Genomic DNA, 16,747 nt, shown 5'->3' with positions numbered 1-16,747 from the left:
GTACTTTACCTAGATTTTCCACCAGGTGTCAACCAAGGGGGGAGGAAGGGGAGAATTTTCCAATACGGAAATACACAAATTCTTATTTTTAAACCTTAAAACTCATATAAACGGCATCACTCACCGTCCAAACCGTGTTCAGATTTACCCTTTCCAGATTATTGCTCCGGAGTCCTTAGACATTGCCTTGTCAACTAAAACCCAACCCAGTAAAATTTCACTTCCTCCAAAACAGCAAGGCCGAGTATCATTTATTGTGACTCCCGGGCTCCATCTACCCAAACATACTACGCAGAAGAATCTAAAACGTATGGACACAGCCGTAGCCAAAAACCTTCCCAAGAATTCCTGGTTACGTATATGTGGCTTCAGATTCCCATCTTTTTCTGTCTTTCTATAGCTCTCCTGACAGCAGCTCTGCGGAGGCCAGTAATCTACACGAGTTTGTGCTGTTACACTCTGCATCCCAGTGGGGCGTGACGCAGGCTCTGCTATTTCTTACCGAAACACTCACAATCAAAAAAGACAAATGTACCTATTAGGATGCACGGGAATGACTAGGCTGAACAGTCCAGCGGACAACCGCGGCTCCGCAGAATCCGCATCCTCACTGATGCTAAGAATTATGCTTTCCACACGCTGCATCTCGCTCCTTCAAACCATCGCTCGCGCTCCAGCAACTCCCCACCAAGGCTGTGCGCCGAGCCGCCACCGTGCCACCTGCCTTCTGCAAGGTGGCACTGTGGACGCGAGGGCTGCAGCCGCGCACCCTGCACCCTGACTCCGGCCACGGCTGGCGTCCCTAACAAGGACCTCGGCTTCCTCGGGGGAAGCGGGCCGCCTGCCCCCAACGTCGCCAGCGACTCGCTCGGGGTAGCCGGAGCCGGCACAGCCCCCCGAGGGGACGGGACCTACGCCTCTTCCTCGCTGCCTTAGGGCGTCCGCTCCGCAGGCCCCCTTTTGGCCTCCAGGGAGCTCACTTCCACCCCGTCTACAGCCATCTACGGACGCGCATAAAATCCACGCCGAGACTGCTCTCGTCTGTGACCACGATTCCTGGCCCGGTTTTCAGGACTTTTTTTTTTTTTCCTCCCGAAAGTCGTTAGCTCAGGCTCAGCCACCCAGCCGCTGGCCCGACCGGTTTCTCCCCCTTCCTCCTCCTCCCAGGCAGGCGGCGGGCGAATCCGCGCAGCGCCGCTAACGCGTGCGCCGGCCCGGCCGCCCCTCCACGCGGCCCGCGGTCCCTCAGCGCCCCGCCGGCGGTCGCTCTGTCAGAGGCCGCCCGGCCAGCGGCTCCGGGGAGCACGCCGGGGCTTTCCGGCAGCCCGCCCGCCAATGGGAGCCCACAATGCAGCGAAGTCCGGCCGGGCCTCCCGGCAGCGCCCGTGCCGGCTTCCCCGGCTCCACGCCTACTGTACCCGCGCGCGTGCCCGGCGAGGGCGCGAGCGCGGCGCGGCGCGGCGCGGCGGGGGCGCGCGCCCGGGGGGCCGGCGGCCGCGGCGGCGTGCGCGTGCGCACTGGGGTTGTTTTTCACAAAGCTGCTCTTAAAGTGAGCTGGCAGGCTCCGGCCGCCCGTCTTTGTAAGGAGACCACTGAGACGGGCGGGCGCGCGGAGCCGCCGCCGCAGCCTCTCTGCTGCCCTGACTTTTAAGAGCTCTCAATGAACTGTCTGTAAGGAGCTACTGATCCTGCCTGCAAGGGTTTGCATTTTTGCACGGCAGAAGCATCGATCAGTGTTGAGTGAAGATCCCATTTTATATGCGATCTTGACTTTTTTGGGGGTCTTACATTATATTTTTTATAGATTTTTGTTATCAACATGGTGCTGGGGAAGGTGAAGAATTTGACAATAAGCTTCGACTGTCTGAATGACAGCAATGTCCCCGTGTATTCCAGCGGGGATACTGTCTCAGGAAGGGTGAATTTAGAAGTTACTGGGGAAATCAGAGTAAAATCGCTTAAAATTCATGCAAGAGGACATGCGAAAGTACGCTGGACGGAGTCTAGAAACGCCGGCTCCAATACTGCCTACACGCAGAACTACACCGAAGAAGTAGAATACTTCAACCATAAAGACATCTTAATTGGGCACGAAAGAGGTAAGTTTTCCTACCATTCGGCAGTCTGCAGGCTGGCTTTCTCGGGTGGACGTGGTTCTCGCAGCGTAGCTCGGCCGTTTGCTGGAGGCTAGCAAAGTTGCGAGGTTTGGGTTCTCCTTGACGGGAGGCTGTAATGCGTGCCGGCATCTGCAAAGCGACTGCAAACTGCACCTCGTCTCCACCACCCCTGGACCCGGCTCGGGCTGTGCCATACGCACTTGCGGTCCATTTGCACCTCACTCGGAAATTCTGCTTGCCTCCGAGTCCATGATTTTACTGCTACGTTTTCAAATGAATTGATGAAAGCTGCGGTCCGGCATCAGATTTTTAAAATTTTTTCCTTTTTCTTTGCAACCTTAGCTCAAAACCTGAGCTTGAAGGAAGGAATGAAATAACATTTTAGGAGGGTTAGTAGATGTGTTTCCTTTTAATATTAACGTGCAAAGGACTTTATAAGGAATTGATCATTGTTCTTTGAGAGAGGGTTTCCCTGGCTTATTTTGACATATGGTATTACCAACACCCCACGTGTTTTTTTTTTTTTTTAACCTCTTCTTTCCAATGCTTTGGGAATTTTGCATCAAGCATTCCTTATTTTAAAAGACAGTATCTATCACCGTGGCCGGTGTTCAGTCAGGTTCAGAAGCCATTCAGGGCCAGCAGTTTCTTCTCCAAGCATCATGTCTAACTTTGGAACGTGCATTCAATGAAACCCTGCCAGTCCAATGGAATTGAAAAGTAGACCGCACACTGGACTTGATTTTTGGTTAGAAGGGGGAGATGGAGGGTTGTCAAAGGGAGAGGGGGTCCTGAGATTTCCCCTCTATTGTTTAGATGGCTACATTGTGGAAATATAGGAGACTCTAAGCTTGTTTTTCTAAGTTTCCACCCTTTGTTAGAAGCGGTTCAATCCTGTTTCGGACCAGTTCTGGGGGGTGGTGAGGAGGGGCGCTTGTGCAGCTCTCAGCAGATTGGTTACACGCGTCAGGTGGTGGCGATGACTTAATTCTAGCCCAAGAAGAATATAATGTTAAAACTGGTTATGTAATTTTGTGCTTCTCCTTTTTAATGCAGTATTTAGTGCAAATGCTGACTTTTTCAGAAAGAGGCTCGCTTTTATCTGCGTTTTTATATTCAAGATATACATCCCAGGGAAATGCTAATTGAATTAAGGGAAGGGAGAAATAAAGGAAGCGTTGAGTTACAGCATTATTGCATTTTTTTTTTAAATGCTCAGGTGAAATCAGTTCTTCGGCAGGGTTTCCACAGTTCACCTAGGTGGTTTTGCATCTTGAAGTAATTTCTAGTTCATCTTCCCAAGCGTTAACTCTGATAGGAAATGCAAAGCGCCTGATGACAGTTCTGCTGTGTGCTGCAAAGCGCACACGCGAGTTTGATTTCGAGCCTTTTATAAAATGAGAAGAAACAAAAGGTTTTTCTCTCAAGAGTTGAGCCTTGCAGTGAAGGGAAAGTAGAACAATGCGTTGGGGCGGAAAGCAAGGTCGTTAGCTGCACCTCGACTTCGTGGTGAGGAAAACCGAACGCCCCGCACCCAGCCGGGCGCCCCCCGAAGCCGGCCACGCGTGGACGAGCTTCTGCCTGGAGTAGTTTCAATGACTTTAGCTGAGAGCTCTCACACGAGCCTGGCAGCGGAGGCCCCGCCCCGGGCGGCCGGCGAGGGGCGGGGCCAGGTTTGTTAGCCTGTTGCTAAGGCGATGCCGGGCGCTGATTGGATTGGGCCGGCGCGGGTGGGGAGAGTGGGCTCCGGCCGGCTGGGGCGCGGCTTGGAACCGGCGTGCGCCGGTAAAGGTCCCTCCCGAGCGGCCGCCCCCGCCCGCGCTCGCGCGAGTGCGTTCCCGGGCTTCCGTGGGCTCCCGGGGCCCGCGTCGCGGCATGCCCTGCTGCTGTCCCTCTCTCCGGCCTGTTGGGGCCACGAGGGGGACGCCTCGTACGGGGCGCCAGCCGCTGCCGGCTTTCACAGGTGCAGAGTCGCCCTGGGCGCAACTTTTGGCCAGAGACCCTCGTAGAGGGGGCTGGCGTGAGGAGAGCGAGCGGGACCCCCGAGGTCGCGGGCGACGTGTCGGAGTGGCTCCCTTTCCTCTCGGCTGCCACAGACATGTGCCGACTGTCCAGTCAGCAGTCTGGCTACCTTGACGTGACCTGAGGGGGAGTCTGGCACTGGCTGGCCAGGGCAAAGAAAAGTGGTTTCAAATCCGGGAATCTGGGCGGGAGGGGGTCTCGGCGAGCGTCCCCGGTCCCTTCCCCATTGTTTCCCGGAGCCTCAGGCCCGCCACTTCCCCGGCCCGGTCTCCCTGCTTTGCAACTGTAAAGGTGTCAGGGTGGCCCGAGCCAGATCGAACCGGTCGCCGGCTGGGGCGTGTACAGCGGAAGCGCGGCGGCGCCCTCGCCCCGCCCCCGGTCCAGCAGGCTAGGCTGCGCGGGCGCGGGCGCGGGCGCGAGCGCCGCGCGACGTATGCCGTATGTATAGCGGAGCGCGCGGCCGGCGGCGGCGCGCGCGGGCGGGCTGGCTGGCTGACTGGCTGGCTGAGATCTGCTCGCGCCGGTTTAGGCCGGTCCTCTCCTGCTCCGGTCTAGTTCTTGATTGACAGCCAGGCACTTGTTTACCACGGCGCGGCCGCCGCCGCTCGCCTCCATGAGACTGCTGAGCTGGCACAAAAAGGCAGCGAGAAGGGAAGAAAGGCCGAGGAGGGCAAACTTTGGGGCGCCTTGAAAGGGGGCGCGTTTAAAGCCCCCAACCCTCCGGCTGGTGTTCTGGGCTGAGAGCCGCCCAGGGGAGTTGCCCGAGGGGTGAGGGAGATGAGCGTGGAGACGGGAGACAGTCGCCACGCTGTTGAGGCTGGAAGTGTGCGCGTGTGGGCGCCTTGACCCTTCTCCCCGGCGGCCCTCAGGAAGGCGCCTCGTTCCGGGGGCGACGCCGGGGTTGGCTGAGGGAAAAGTTCCCAGGTGGGACCGGTTTCGGGCCCTCCGGGGGTGACGGTGCGGGGTGCTCGCTGAGGAGACGCGGGGTGTGCGTGATTCTGGTCACGACCCGCGAGACCACAGCCCGGCCGCGTTGTCGGCGTCTCGGTGGTTTGCCGGTCACCTGCCGCGCGTGGAACCGGCAGGATCGGCGTGTCCGATGCCAGCTCAGCCCCTTTATCTGGCCAGCGACTGGAAAGGACCTGATGAGACTTCATTTTTTCAAGGAAGTGGGACAGTTAGTGTTTCCTGGTACGCCCCGGGCACCCTTCAGATCTCGTCCTAAATTTAGGATAAGCTCAGGCAGATCATAGAGATGCACACTGGGGCTGTTCCATGATGAACTCAGGATTGTGACCGTTTTAGGGCCCTAAGTAATTATTTTTAGCTGTGAAACTGATACGAAAATCACGGTTCCTATTTTTGTTTTAATGTCTATTCGGGCAGGAAATTTTACAGTGGTTTTGGGATTGTAACATCTTCGCTATTATATTACTCCTTCTCCCTCCCCACCGATGGGATGTAATTTGAAGAAGTTTACATGAACAGTTTTTTTTTTTTATTTAGTAAATATAAATTTTCAAAGTACAGTTACTGGATTACAATGGCTTCCCCCCCCCCATAATTTCCCTCCCACTCACACCGCTCCCATCTCCCCCTCCCTCTCCCATTCCATTCACATCAAGATTCATTTTTAATTTATATATACAGAAGATCAATTCAGTATATATTAAGTAAAGATTTCATCAGTGTGAACAGTTTTTGTATAGTCTCAATATGATCAGTTGAACACGAAGGTCGCATTTTCTTAGTGTGGTTTCACACCTGAAGCTTTTGCTGAGTAGGGCGCTTTATAGGTTTGGTTCTTTTCCACTTAGGGAAAACAAGAGGGGGGGGGGACTGTGGGTACAATTTCTCCTTACCCCCAACCTACAGAGGAGGCAGTGGAAGACTCTGGCTTTTTATTTATCCATAGGAAGTGATGAAGATGTGGCTGGAACTCAAGTGTAAAGCTTTTGTCTTGATTTATAATGTGAACAGGTTTTAGGTTGGGCCACCTGGAGGAGTGTAAAGGTTTAATGAGTTTATTGTTTTTGTTTTAGATGATGATAATTCGGAAGAAGGCTTCAACACTATTCATTCAGGAAGGCATGAGTATGCATTCAGCTTCGAGCTTCCACAGACGTAAGTGTTACAGGTGTTCAGCAGTTATAGGCACACATGGTCAAAAGCAGTCTCTTAAAATTAAATACTCAAAATTAAAATACTTTCAGTTAAAAAAAAACCCTTTTCCTTACTTAAATTTGCTAGAGGAAAATAATATGTTAAGCATAAGAAGCAACTTTTTAATCTGTGGCAAAATTATAGAAAAGGAACCTCAACTCTAGTATTCAGTCCCAAAGTTAATGAGGTTTTTAAAATATGAAATGTTTGGTTTAACATCAGGGAATTGGAGGGTGCTAGTCAAAAACAAGCACTTACTTTATTACCAAGTCACAGTAGTCTTGGTTTATAAAATCCAGTTTTCTGCATTTTCTGTAAAGGCTAACCAATAGCTGTAAGTTATGAAAGGAAAAATAGTTAGGAATATTGTGAACTTTAGGAGCGATGTTCTTCTGTTATGAATTCAATAGCTTGTGTGCAAAGAGCTACTGAGAAGGTGGCACAAGTGGTAGACCTGGGCTTGAAGGGAGCATCCTTTCTCACCTGGTATGAAAGGAGGAAGGAATGTGCAATAGCCTTAATGTAATAACAGGTTGTTGGGAGAGATACAAACTTTTTCCTTAATGATGCCTTGTAAGACATTAAAACCTGTAAACTGGCACTTAACACTGATTGTTCTGGAGGATAAACTTGGCTGCAACTGCCAAATGTACATAATTCGATATTGTTAATTCTAGTCCTTGGGTTGATACATGTCCATAGAATTCATAAAAGGTATTTTTTAGAATAGTCTCTCTACCATAATTAACAGCTTCATTTTTGAATACAGTACTTTAATGTTTCTGAGAAAAATACTAGTCTGTGAATACAATAAGACAGATACTGGACCTGAATATATTCAGAGGTCATTTAATTTTTAAGTCTAAACCACAGTCATAAACTCTAGAAGACTAGCATGAAATTTAAAATTTAGAAGTACTGAATTTTATTTTTCTGTGCCCTATAAGTTAGTATGGCAGTGAAAAATGCAAAAACAAAAAAAGAAAAAAACATCAGTGCTGCTTATGAGTATAAACTAGCACTCTAGCTTATAAATAATTCAACATATTATATATTTTTTAATGAAATTATGAAAAAGAGTAAATTTATGGAGATAAAACTCTCCAGAAGTAGTAAAAATGACAGAGTTCCAAAACAGTTCTGATTCTTTCGCTACAGTTCAATAGGTATGTTTTTATTTTTTAAGCCTATAGAGGTAGGGAACATAGCCAAGAAAGAATGAGAACATGAGTAAACTGGGAAATGTAAAAACCGTTTTTCAGAATTTCGGTAGATTTTATGAAATGTGAAATTTTTAAAACTATAATGACTATTCTAGGCTTTTTGTAGACCTTAATTAGTTGCTATATAAAGAAGTAATAATTCCCAGCTAATGAGAAGTGGAGCACTGTAGGCAATTTGGTCTGAATGTTTAAACAGTGTCTAGAATTTCTGAATAGAAAGTTAAAACCATTCTTTATTTTTAAGTTAAATTCTTGACCATTTCAGGCACTACTCATTAAATTTTTATTATTTTGCCACCAGCATTAAGAGTAGCCTCTTCTCACTTTAAAGGAATTGTATTCTTCTGGCTTTTTAGAGTAAAATTTATATGATATTTATTAACTCTTGCTATGTGAAAGTAAAATGTTTTTCCCCGATGACATATCCCTTTGGAAATTTTAAGATTTATCTATTTGATGCTCACTGGTACAAACAGTACAATATATTAACACTTTTTCTGACCTACTGTGTAATTCTTAGAAAGAGGTATAAGATTAATATATTGACCTTTATATTCTGCACAGACCACTTGCTACCTCATTCGAAGGCCGACATGGCAGTGTGCGCTATTGGGTGAAAGCCGAGTTGCACAGGCCTTGGCTTCTACCAGTAAAGTTAAAGAAGGAATTTACAGTCTTTGAGCATATAGATATCAACACTCCTTCATTACTGGTAAGAGTGGATTAGATTTTTCATTCTTTTTTTTTTTATGCATTTAAATACTAAACTATGGAATCCTCATAAATTTTAAATAGTAGTCTTATTTTAAAATTCCATAAATGTATATTTTAAATATGACATACAAATTGATAAAGAATATGCTGCTATTTTTGATATTATAGTAACTTTAAGTAAATGAAGACCAGTATATATGGTATGAAGTATCTCTTACCAAGAATATGACAGCAATATCGAAAAAAGAGATTTGTCTTCTGGATGATTTTAGAAAACCAACAGCAGCAGTAATGTCATTTATTGTAAGAAAATATCACTTTCTTGAAAATACTGTCATCTAAAATTCATACTGTATTGCATTATTCCAATATAGGGATAGTTGTCAAATAATGGGGAATCATCACTTTCATGAAAAAACTTAATTCCATTTTAAAAGGAATCATTTTTATGAAATCTAAATTTGACTTAAAAAACTTTATTTGGTTTAAACAAATGATAACATCTTCAAAACAAAAAAATTACCCTTCAAAATAGACAGTTTTCCTTTTTTTATATACTGATTTTTACATTCTCAAAGATGTTAACATTTGGGATTATAACCATTGCCTTTTCTTAAGGCAGTTTAAGTGGAAAGGGTTTTTTTTTTGTTTGTTTGTTTGGATGGTTGGTTCATCTTTAATTACTGTATATGTAAATAGGTAGGTTTTAAAATCATGTTTATTTGATGGGGTGTTAAGCCCTCTACCCTTTTTTCTTTCATGGAATGGAAATTTTTGTGAAGGCAGAAATAATAGTTTCATTAAGAAGCCATTGGTAGTTTTTAAAATAAAATATATAAGGGTACAGGGGGGGAAAAAAAGCAATACTTTAATTTTACCTTCTCCATGAATTTAGGATTATTTTTTAAAATATTCTGATACTGTGCCAATTCATACATTGGTCTTTTTATTTCTTACAGTCACCCCAAGCTGGCACAAAAGAAAAGACTCTCTGTTGCTGGTTCTGTACCTCAGGCCCAATATCCTTAAGTGCCAAAATTGAAAGGAAGGGCTATACCCCAGGTATGTATGTTATCTTTCTTCATTTAACTTCAGTATGTAAACTTAGAATATTGCTACTAAAGATACATATAGTGCAGTATTATTTGGTTTAGTATCACAAATTGTACATAACCAGTTTCATTTTACAAATTGTAATATGGTCTTTGTAGCTCATATAACTAAGAAGCTCATTTTTGATTCTGTGCTTGGTTAGTCCTAGGACACTTTCTTATCCCTGAACTTTCTAACTTAATTACTTTAAGAATTCATATTGCTTTGTGTGTTTTTTTTAAACAGTAGATACATGTATTTTTTGCCCTCTCTAGGTGAATCAATTCAGATATTTGCTGAGATTGAGAACTGCTCTTCCCGAATGGTGGTGCCAAAGGCAGCCATTTACCAAACACAGGCCTTCTATGCCAAAGGGAAAATGAAGGAAGTAAAACAGCTTGTTGCCAACTTGCGTGGGGAATCCTTATCATCTGGAAAGACAGAGACATGGAATGGCAAATTGCTGAAAATTCCACCAGTTTCTCCCTCTATCCTAGATTGTAGTATAATTCGTGTGGAATATTCTCTAATGGTATGTATAGATTTAAAAGTTTTGTTTGCTGTTGCTGTTTTTCTTAAGTTCTTTTTAAATCTTAAAGTTATGAAGATATTTTGTTTTACATCCAGGATTTGACTTTTATATTCTATATATATATACATATATGCAGATATTTATATAATTTGAAGTAATTACTAACTTTACCTTATATGTAGAGGAACTTCATGTGTATAAGTAAAAAATGAAGTAAATGGGAGCCTCAGCTAACATTAAAATTACGTTATTCACTTTTAAGACATTAATTTTACTAGGCATTCTAAACCTAATGTCTCTTTTACTATTAGGTATATGTGGATATTCCTGGAGCTATGGATTTATTTCTTAATCTGCCACTTGTCATCGGTACCATTCCTCTACATCCATTTGGTAGCAGAACCTCAAGTGTAAGCAGTCAGTGTAGCATGAATATGAACTGGCTCGGTTTATCCCTTCCTGAAAGACCTGAAGGTAATTACATATCTAAGCTTAATCTCTTATTATTATTAAGAACATTATTTGCTTCTGATATTTCATGACCCTAGATAAACTTAATTGTCCCTAAAGAGAGTAGACATGTCCTTAATGTTAAATTTTAATTTGCATATTGTATGTCTCTAGTTTTAATCACCAAATAAATTGCTGTTTTATCTTGACATTCCATTTTAATACCTACTATTCTGTGTATCTTGACATGCATAAGAACGTGCTGTTCGAATTGCGTGTATCTTTTTCCTTCAGCACCACCCAGCTATGCAGAAGTGGTGACAGAAGAACAAAGGCGAAACAATCTTGCACCAGTGAATGCTTGTGATGACTTTGAGAGAGCACTTCAAGGACCACTGTTTGCATATATACAGGAATTTCGGTTCTTGCCTCCACCTCTTTATTCAGAGGTAAGCACTCCTTAAGTGTGAAATGGGTAGGTTCTCTTGAAAAAGAACATTGCAGATGTTTTTACAAATACAGTTAGGTCTTGATTATCCTAAAAACAGTAGAACAAATAATTAAGAGCAATAGATTAAAAGCTAGGATTAGGATTGTAAGCATTCATTAAATTTGACACAGACTGTTCAGTATTTTTGGGGAAACAAAGATCCAGTCTCATTCATTTTAATTTTTGAGGGAGTAATTTCATGTTTTTTGAACAGCAACAGAACAGGTATTTTGCAAGCATTGATTAAGTAGCTAGAATTTAAGTTATTCATGGTCTTTGTCCAATTTAATTCTTGCACATTTTAACACTCAGGGGAAAAGAGCCTGTTTGCAGTAACATCCCCCACAGCATTCCCACTGTTAGAGACGATTTACATTCATATCATATTGATGTAAATAAAGCATGCTCCTTACTTGGGAGAAGTGCACATGTAGTGAGAAAAACAAACTTAAAAGCAAAATCCTACTTAAAATATGACAGGAATGTATAGCTCATTTGAGGCAGAGCTTTTTGGGCCCTGGGTATCAGGCAGGGCTTCCGTGAGAGGGTGTCCACTAAAAAATAAATAGACCCCAAAAGGAGGACCTATTATAATCTATTCTTGCAAATTCTTAAGTAGACATAATTCTTCCTATCCTATTAATTCTAAATCATAAAATTTCTATTATTTGATGCCAAAATTTTCTGTTACTCATTAAAGGTTTTGCTACTACATTTTTATTCTGACATTTCTGTCTTTCTCATGAAGTTAGTCATTTCTATCTTGACTTAAGGTTTAGGGGCTGTCCAAAGGGAAATTTTAAAATAATAGCAATATAATTATTAATTCACTTAGAAGCAATTCTGCCTCATTTTAAAATGAACTAAAGATAATTAAGATAATTTAGCTTAGCTTAGATAAAATAGGTTCAGGATATATTTAACTAAAAATGTTTTGGTTTTTTTCCCTTCAAAAAGTTGGAACATTTTGGGTTGCTCAACATTTAAATGTAAGTAGGTAGGATGAGTCTTGTTCAAAAGATATTTCTATAAAAATATATTTATAAATTGATTTGCCCCTCTGTGGCCATAGTTTTTGTACCTGTGAAGTAACTGAAATGAGTTTGCTTTCATAAAGTTTACCTATATGTGAAAATCACTCCAGAGATGGAACAGACAGAACACCTCTAGGGTGTGGGGTTCGGCAATGCTGTTTCCTGGTCCTCACCATATTTTAGGCATTCTGTAGGATTTAACGTCCATGAGTTCTTTATTCAGAAAAGCACCAAGAGCACTGTGTACAGTTTCCTTCTTCCCAAAGCCTGGGAAGGGAGGAGTTGCCTTTTTTTTGTGGGGAATAAAAAGGGTCCTTCACAAACAAAGGTCCATTGCTATGAAGATATGTTCTCCTACTGTATATTTGAATCTTAAGTACTATGCTGAATAAAACTCCATTTTGTGATAAAATTTTACCATTAATTTTGGAAATAGAGGGCTATTCTGACATCTTTGATTAACAGTAAGATAATGTCAGCATCGTTTCCTTCCCATACAGCAAGTATTTCAGATTTGAAAAGGAAATAATGGGGTATAATTTGCTAATAAGCTGTATATTTTCTTTCTGATTACATTTCTCATTAGTGCTCAAAAATCATTCATTTGCTGCTTTCTTTGTAGACCTCATCAAATTACTAAAATTCTTTCCTCATTTCTTTCTAGATTGATCCAAATCCTGATCAGTCAGCAGACGATAGGCCATCCTGCCCCTCTCGTTGAAGGAACACTTGGCTGAATCAAGTTGATGTGGGTTCCGAACTCTATGTCTCTTCCGGCTGAGGACAGAGAAGTATCTTGGGAGACACGTTTTCAGTGGAAGTGGAATTGCTTTTGCCCAGAAAATGGCGAATACATGAAATAAGCAGTGATGATGCTTTAGAAGCCTACACAGCAACATTCTGGGACTGCTCCAACATGCTTGAAGATCTAAGCTTTTCTCCTTTAAAACTGGCACATACTAAGAGCAGTCTTCTTAGCCTATGGTCATACGTGTCAAGACACCACGTTGTAAAGAGGGATAATTCCTTCTTTTGATTTGAAAATTTGCACATGCTCAATGCTTACATTGTGCGGTTCGATGTCACTACAGCTTTTTTTTTTTTTTTTTCCATTTCTGCCAGACTCTTGATACTCTTTTAAAACTTGTTTGTGATCAGCACAACAAGGAACAAAAGAAAGCTTTGAAAAAACTTTAACATGAGAAAAACGCACTGACCTTTTTTTATTTAATATAGCCTGGACTTGACCTGCGTATGCACATGCTCAGAATCGTCCTCCTAGGCTGACCATGTATCACCTCCTCAGCTTGGATCCTGTTGTGGATTTATTTACAAACATCAAATGCCTTCAAGCCAATCCTTTTTGCTGTATGTTTTGCAGCCTACTGTAGTAGATACGCAACAGATACGTGGGGGTAAAAGATAGGAGGAGGAAGCTAATAAGACTGTCAAGATTGTATACCTTCTTGGTTTCTTTTAAGAATTTGTTGCCTTTCTACTATTACAGCAAAGCAGCATTTTGTTACTGACTGCCTAAAATCACTTAATCTCAGGTGAACGCATCACTTGCCAAACTGTTGGAATGCTATTTGTGTTTTGTTGCACTGTTGAGTTTTTTGTTTGTTTGTTTGTTTATTTGGTTGGCTCTTTGGAGAGGGAAATTTGGAAACGGGACATACACAAAAGTGATAACCCACCCACATCCCCTTTTTATCATTACATAAAAGAAGAAACTAGCAGAGCTAAGAATAGAGTACAGAAAGGCAGTATGGCAAGCACCAGCAAAGAGTTAAGGGCTGTTGCTCTTGAAAATTATTTTTTTTATTATTATTTTAAAAGTATGGAAATTTACCAGTCACTGGGGAAAGGAGGGGAAAGTGCATTTATTTTTCTATAGAGTTACTTAATTACCTCCGAAACACATATGTTGGAAATCATTTTTGCTGAGGCAAGCATTTTAATGAGCAGGAATATGTTGAATATGTTGAAGTTACATTAGAGAGCTCAAGTTACACATTTGCCATCCTGCTCTATCTTGGTGGAGTGTGAAAACCCAAGTTTATTCCAGAAGTGTGTAATTTCATAATTACAAATACTAGGATGCTTGTTGGGATAACAGTTGAATTTTTATGTATGTGTCTTTGTGTGTGTGTGTGTGTGTGTGTGTGTGGTTTTTTAAATTTAAATGCTTTTTTTCCATTACCTACAGAAAGAACAGTTTGTTAAACATGAGAAATCACTCACTTTGAGTTATATAGAGAAGATAGGAAAAGTAATCATTTAAAGATAATTTACGGTTGGCTCATAATAAATATACCAGCATTCATAACAACATTTAAAACTACATGTTCCAAGATACCAAGTGTACTGATTTTTTTTTTTTTTAAGAAGGAACTGTTTCTAATAAAAGTCAGCATCTCTGATGTTGCAACATATGTGTGAAATGGGTAGTACATCTATCCTACCATTTAACCCCACAGTTAATAAAGTGGCTGAAAATAATAGTAACTCTGGCTTGGTGCTTGACCTGGTTAAATACTGTCTTAAAGCTTCATACAAAACAAATAGGCTTTTCCATAAGTGGCCTTTAAGAAAACATGGAAGACAATTCATGTTTGAAAAATGCTGACAGGGTGAAGAAAGCCCAGTGTAAAATGAATCGCGTTTTAAGTGATTCGGTTAAAGGGTTTGGGCTCCCGTAGCAAACTAATACTAGATAATAAGGAAATGGGGGTGAAATATTTTTTTATTGTTGTTAAATCATTTTGTGAATGTCCCCCTCAAAAGAAGCTAATGGAATATTTGGCATTAAGGGCATTTGGTGGTTTTATTTTTGTTTGGGGGGATTGTCAGAAAATCCCTTTTCTTTTTTTCTTATGTCTAACAGACTAGGGAACAATTGTTGATATGCATAGCATTGGAATACTGATCATCATATACTCTTAAAGTAACACATGAAGCAAGAATGACCAATATTCTGATCATTGGCACTGGATCACAAATGTGATAACATTTTAAATTTATAAAACTTTATTAAATAAAGTTTTATTTTCTCCACTAAAGTATTTCCTTACTCTTATTTAGAGGCATTACTTTCTCCTAAATATTGGTCAATTCCTGACATACGATGTGAGGTTCACAGTTGTATTCCAGTATTCATGATAGATTCCTGATTTTTCAATTAGGAAAAGTAAAATCCAAAATGTTAGCAAAACAAAGTGCAATATTAAATGTTTGCTTTATAGATTATATTCTATGGCTGTTTGTAATTTTTCTCTATTTTTTTCTTTTTTTATTTGGTGCTGAATATGTCCTTGTAGGCTCTGTTTTAAGAAAACAATATGTGGGAAATGATTTAATTTTTCCTATTGCTCTTCCTTGTGGAAAATAAAGTGTTTTGTTTGTTTTGTTTTTCTTTTTTGTATAATTGTTTGGAAATTTCTTTGAGTCTTGATCATATCAATAATTCACCATACATGCAAACACTATTAACACTATAAACTTAATTTGGGATAAGAATAGTTGCTAAATAAGGTACTGAAAACACTTCACTTACAGGAATTTTAGTACTATTAATCGTTTTATTTGATTGGCAGAGTTATGGGTTCTCTCATAAGTCATAAATTAGTTAAAAGTTCAGTCTTTAATTGGAACTAATCATAGCCAAGTAAAGTAATTTCATTTCTCAGTACCTGTTCCCTCTCACTATGAATATCTAGGTTTCCAGTATTTCAGAATACAACTTAAGAAGTTACATCCCATTGAAAAACTCAGTTTTCCTAAATTTTAAGGTGGGAAATACATGTGCACATATATTTGGAATCATGTTTTCATCTGATATTTATAAATTTATGCAAGAATTATCAAGTTGTATATGTGCTTTAGTATTGGATTCCTCCAGTATCTCTTCCCAAAGTTATATATTCACATACAAAGCATGTTGCAAAGAGACATTTAGATAATTTTTTTGGTATATGTTTGTAACCACTGAATTTCACAGAGGTACCGTTTTTTTCATTCAGTCAAGCCACCAGCACACAGTATTTTAATGAGAAAAATGAAAGTGTGGAAAAAGGAATTCTAGGATAAGAAGGGGAGATGCTGGTTCTGGGTTCTGCAATTTTAGATGTGGCATTTCCATACCTATGAAGTGGAAAAATAGCTAGCCAAGGTCCTTTCCATTGTGGAAGGTGTTATTTGTGCTGAATAAATAATGCTCCATACAACATTGGAAAGTCACTGTATTGCTGCTGTTTGCATTGGAATACAGGGGTACATGCTTCAGGCACATGCAGTCCACTGGAGAGCTTGTCTATCTTGAGCATACTGATGAGAAATATTTTTGCAATAACAAAGAACCATACACCCGGTGGCTTCAAACTACATTATTTTCCCCCAAGTTCTGGGGAGGTGCAAAATCAAAGTGTGGGCGGGGCCAGAAGCCACATGTAGCTTGTAGGGGAAAATCTTCCTTTGCCTCTCCTGGTTTCTGATGGTGGCAAACTACCCTTGACTTGGAGATTTATCACTCTCTGCCTCTCTGGTCTAATGGCCATCTTCCCCCTGGGCATCTGTCCCCTCACATTGCATTCTGTTCTCTGTGTTGCTTGTTTTTATAAGGAGAGCAGCCATGTTGGATTTTTTTTTTAAGATTTATTTATTTAAAAGAGTTACACAGAGAGAGGAGAAGCAGAGAGAGAGGGAGAGAGAGAGAGAGAGAGAGAGAGGTCTTCCACCGGATGGTTCACTCCCCAGATGGCTGCAACGGCTGGAGCTGTGTCGATCCGAAGCCAGGAGCCAGGAGCTTCTTTCCGGTCTCCCATGTGGGTGCAGGGGGCCAAGCACTTGGGCCATCTTCTACTGCTTTCCCAGGCCATAGCAGAGAGCTAGACAGGCAGTGGAGCAGCTGG

General features: G+C 41.8%; 1 protein-coding gene across 6 annotated transcripts; it reads left to right on the top strand.

Moving 5' to 3' along the window:
- The first annotated feature begins 1,492 nt into the window (after nucleotides 1-1,492).
- ARRDC3 (arrestin domain containing 3) lies at nucleotides 1,493-15,264 on the top strand. 6 transcript variants are annotated; one of them, XM_002713914.5, is made up of 8 exons: nucleotides 1,493-2,099; nucleotides 6,182-6,263; nucleotides 8,090-8,237; nucleotides 9,199-9,301; nucleotides 9,607-9,863; nucleotides 10,175-10,337; nucleotides 10,608-10,762; nucleotides 12,502-15,264. In XM_002713914.5, exons 1-8 carry the CDS (start codon nucleotides 1,820-1,822, stop codon nucleotides 12,556-12,558), a joined length of 1,245 nt encoding a protein of 414 aa, XP_002713960.1. In that variant the 5' UTR covers nucleotides 1,493-1,819; the 3' UTR covers nucleotides 12,559-15,264. The 6 variants fall into 6 exon arrangements, 5 of the variants coding, with proteins under 5 accessions (XP_002713960.1, XP_051709572.1, XP_051709571.1 ...); XR_517715.4 differs by having other exon boundaries at nucleotides 1,558-2,099; nucleotides 10,570-10,762; XM_051853611.2 differs by lacking the exon at nucleotides 1,493-2,099 and adding an exon at nucleotides 3,912-4,080.
- Nucleotides 15,265-16,747: the final 1,483 nt, after the last annotated feature.

Source organism: Oryctolagus cuniculus, chromosome 14, assembly GCF_964237555.1.
Source record: "Oryctolagus cuniculus chromosome 14, mOryCun1.1, whole genome shotgun sequence".
In the NCBI taxonomy this organism is placed as follows: Eukaryota; Metazoa; Chordata; class Mammalia; order Lagomorpha; family Leporidae; genus Oryctolagus; species Oryctolagus cuniculus.
The sequence above is the reverse complement of the archived record's forward strand: the minus strand, read 5'-3'. Positions and strand labels throughout refer to the sequence as shown.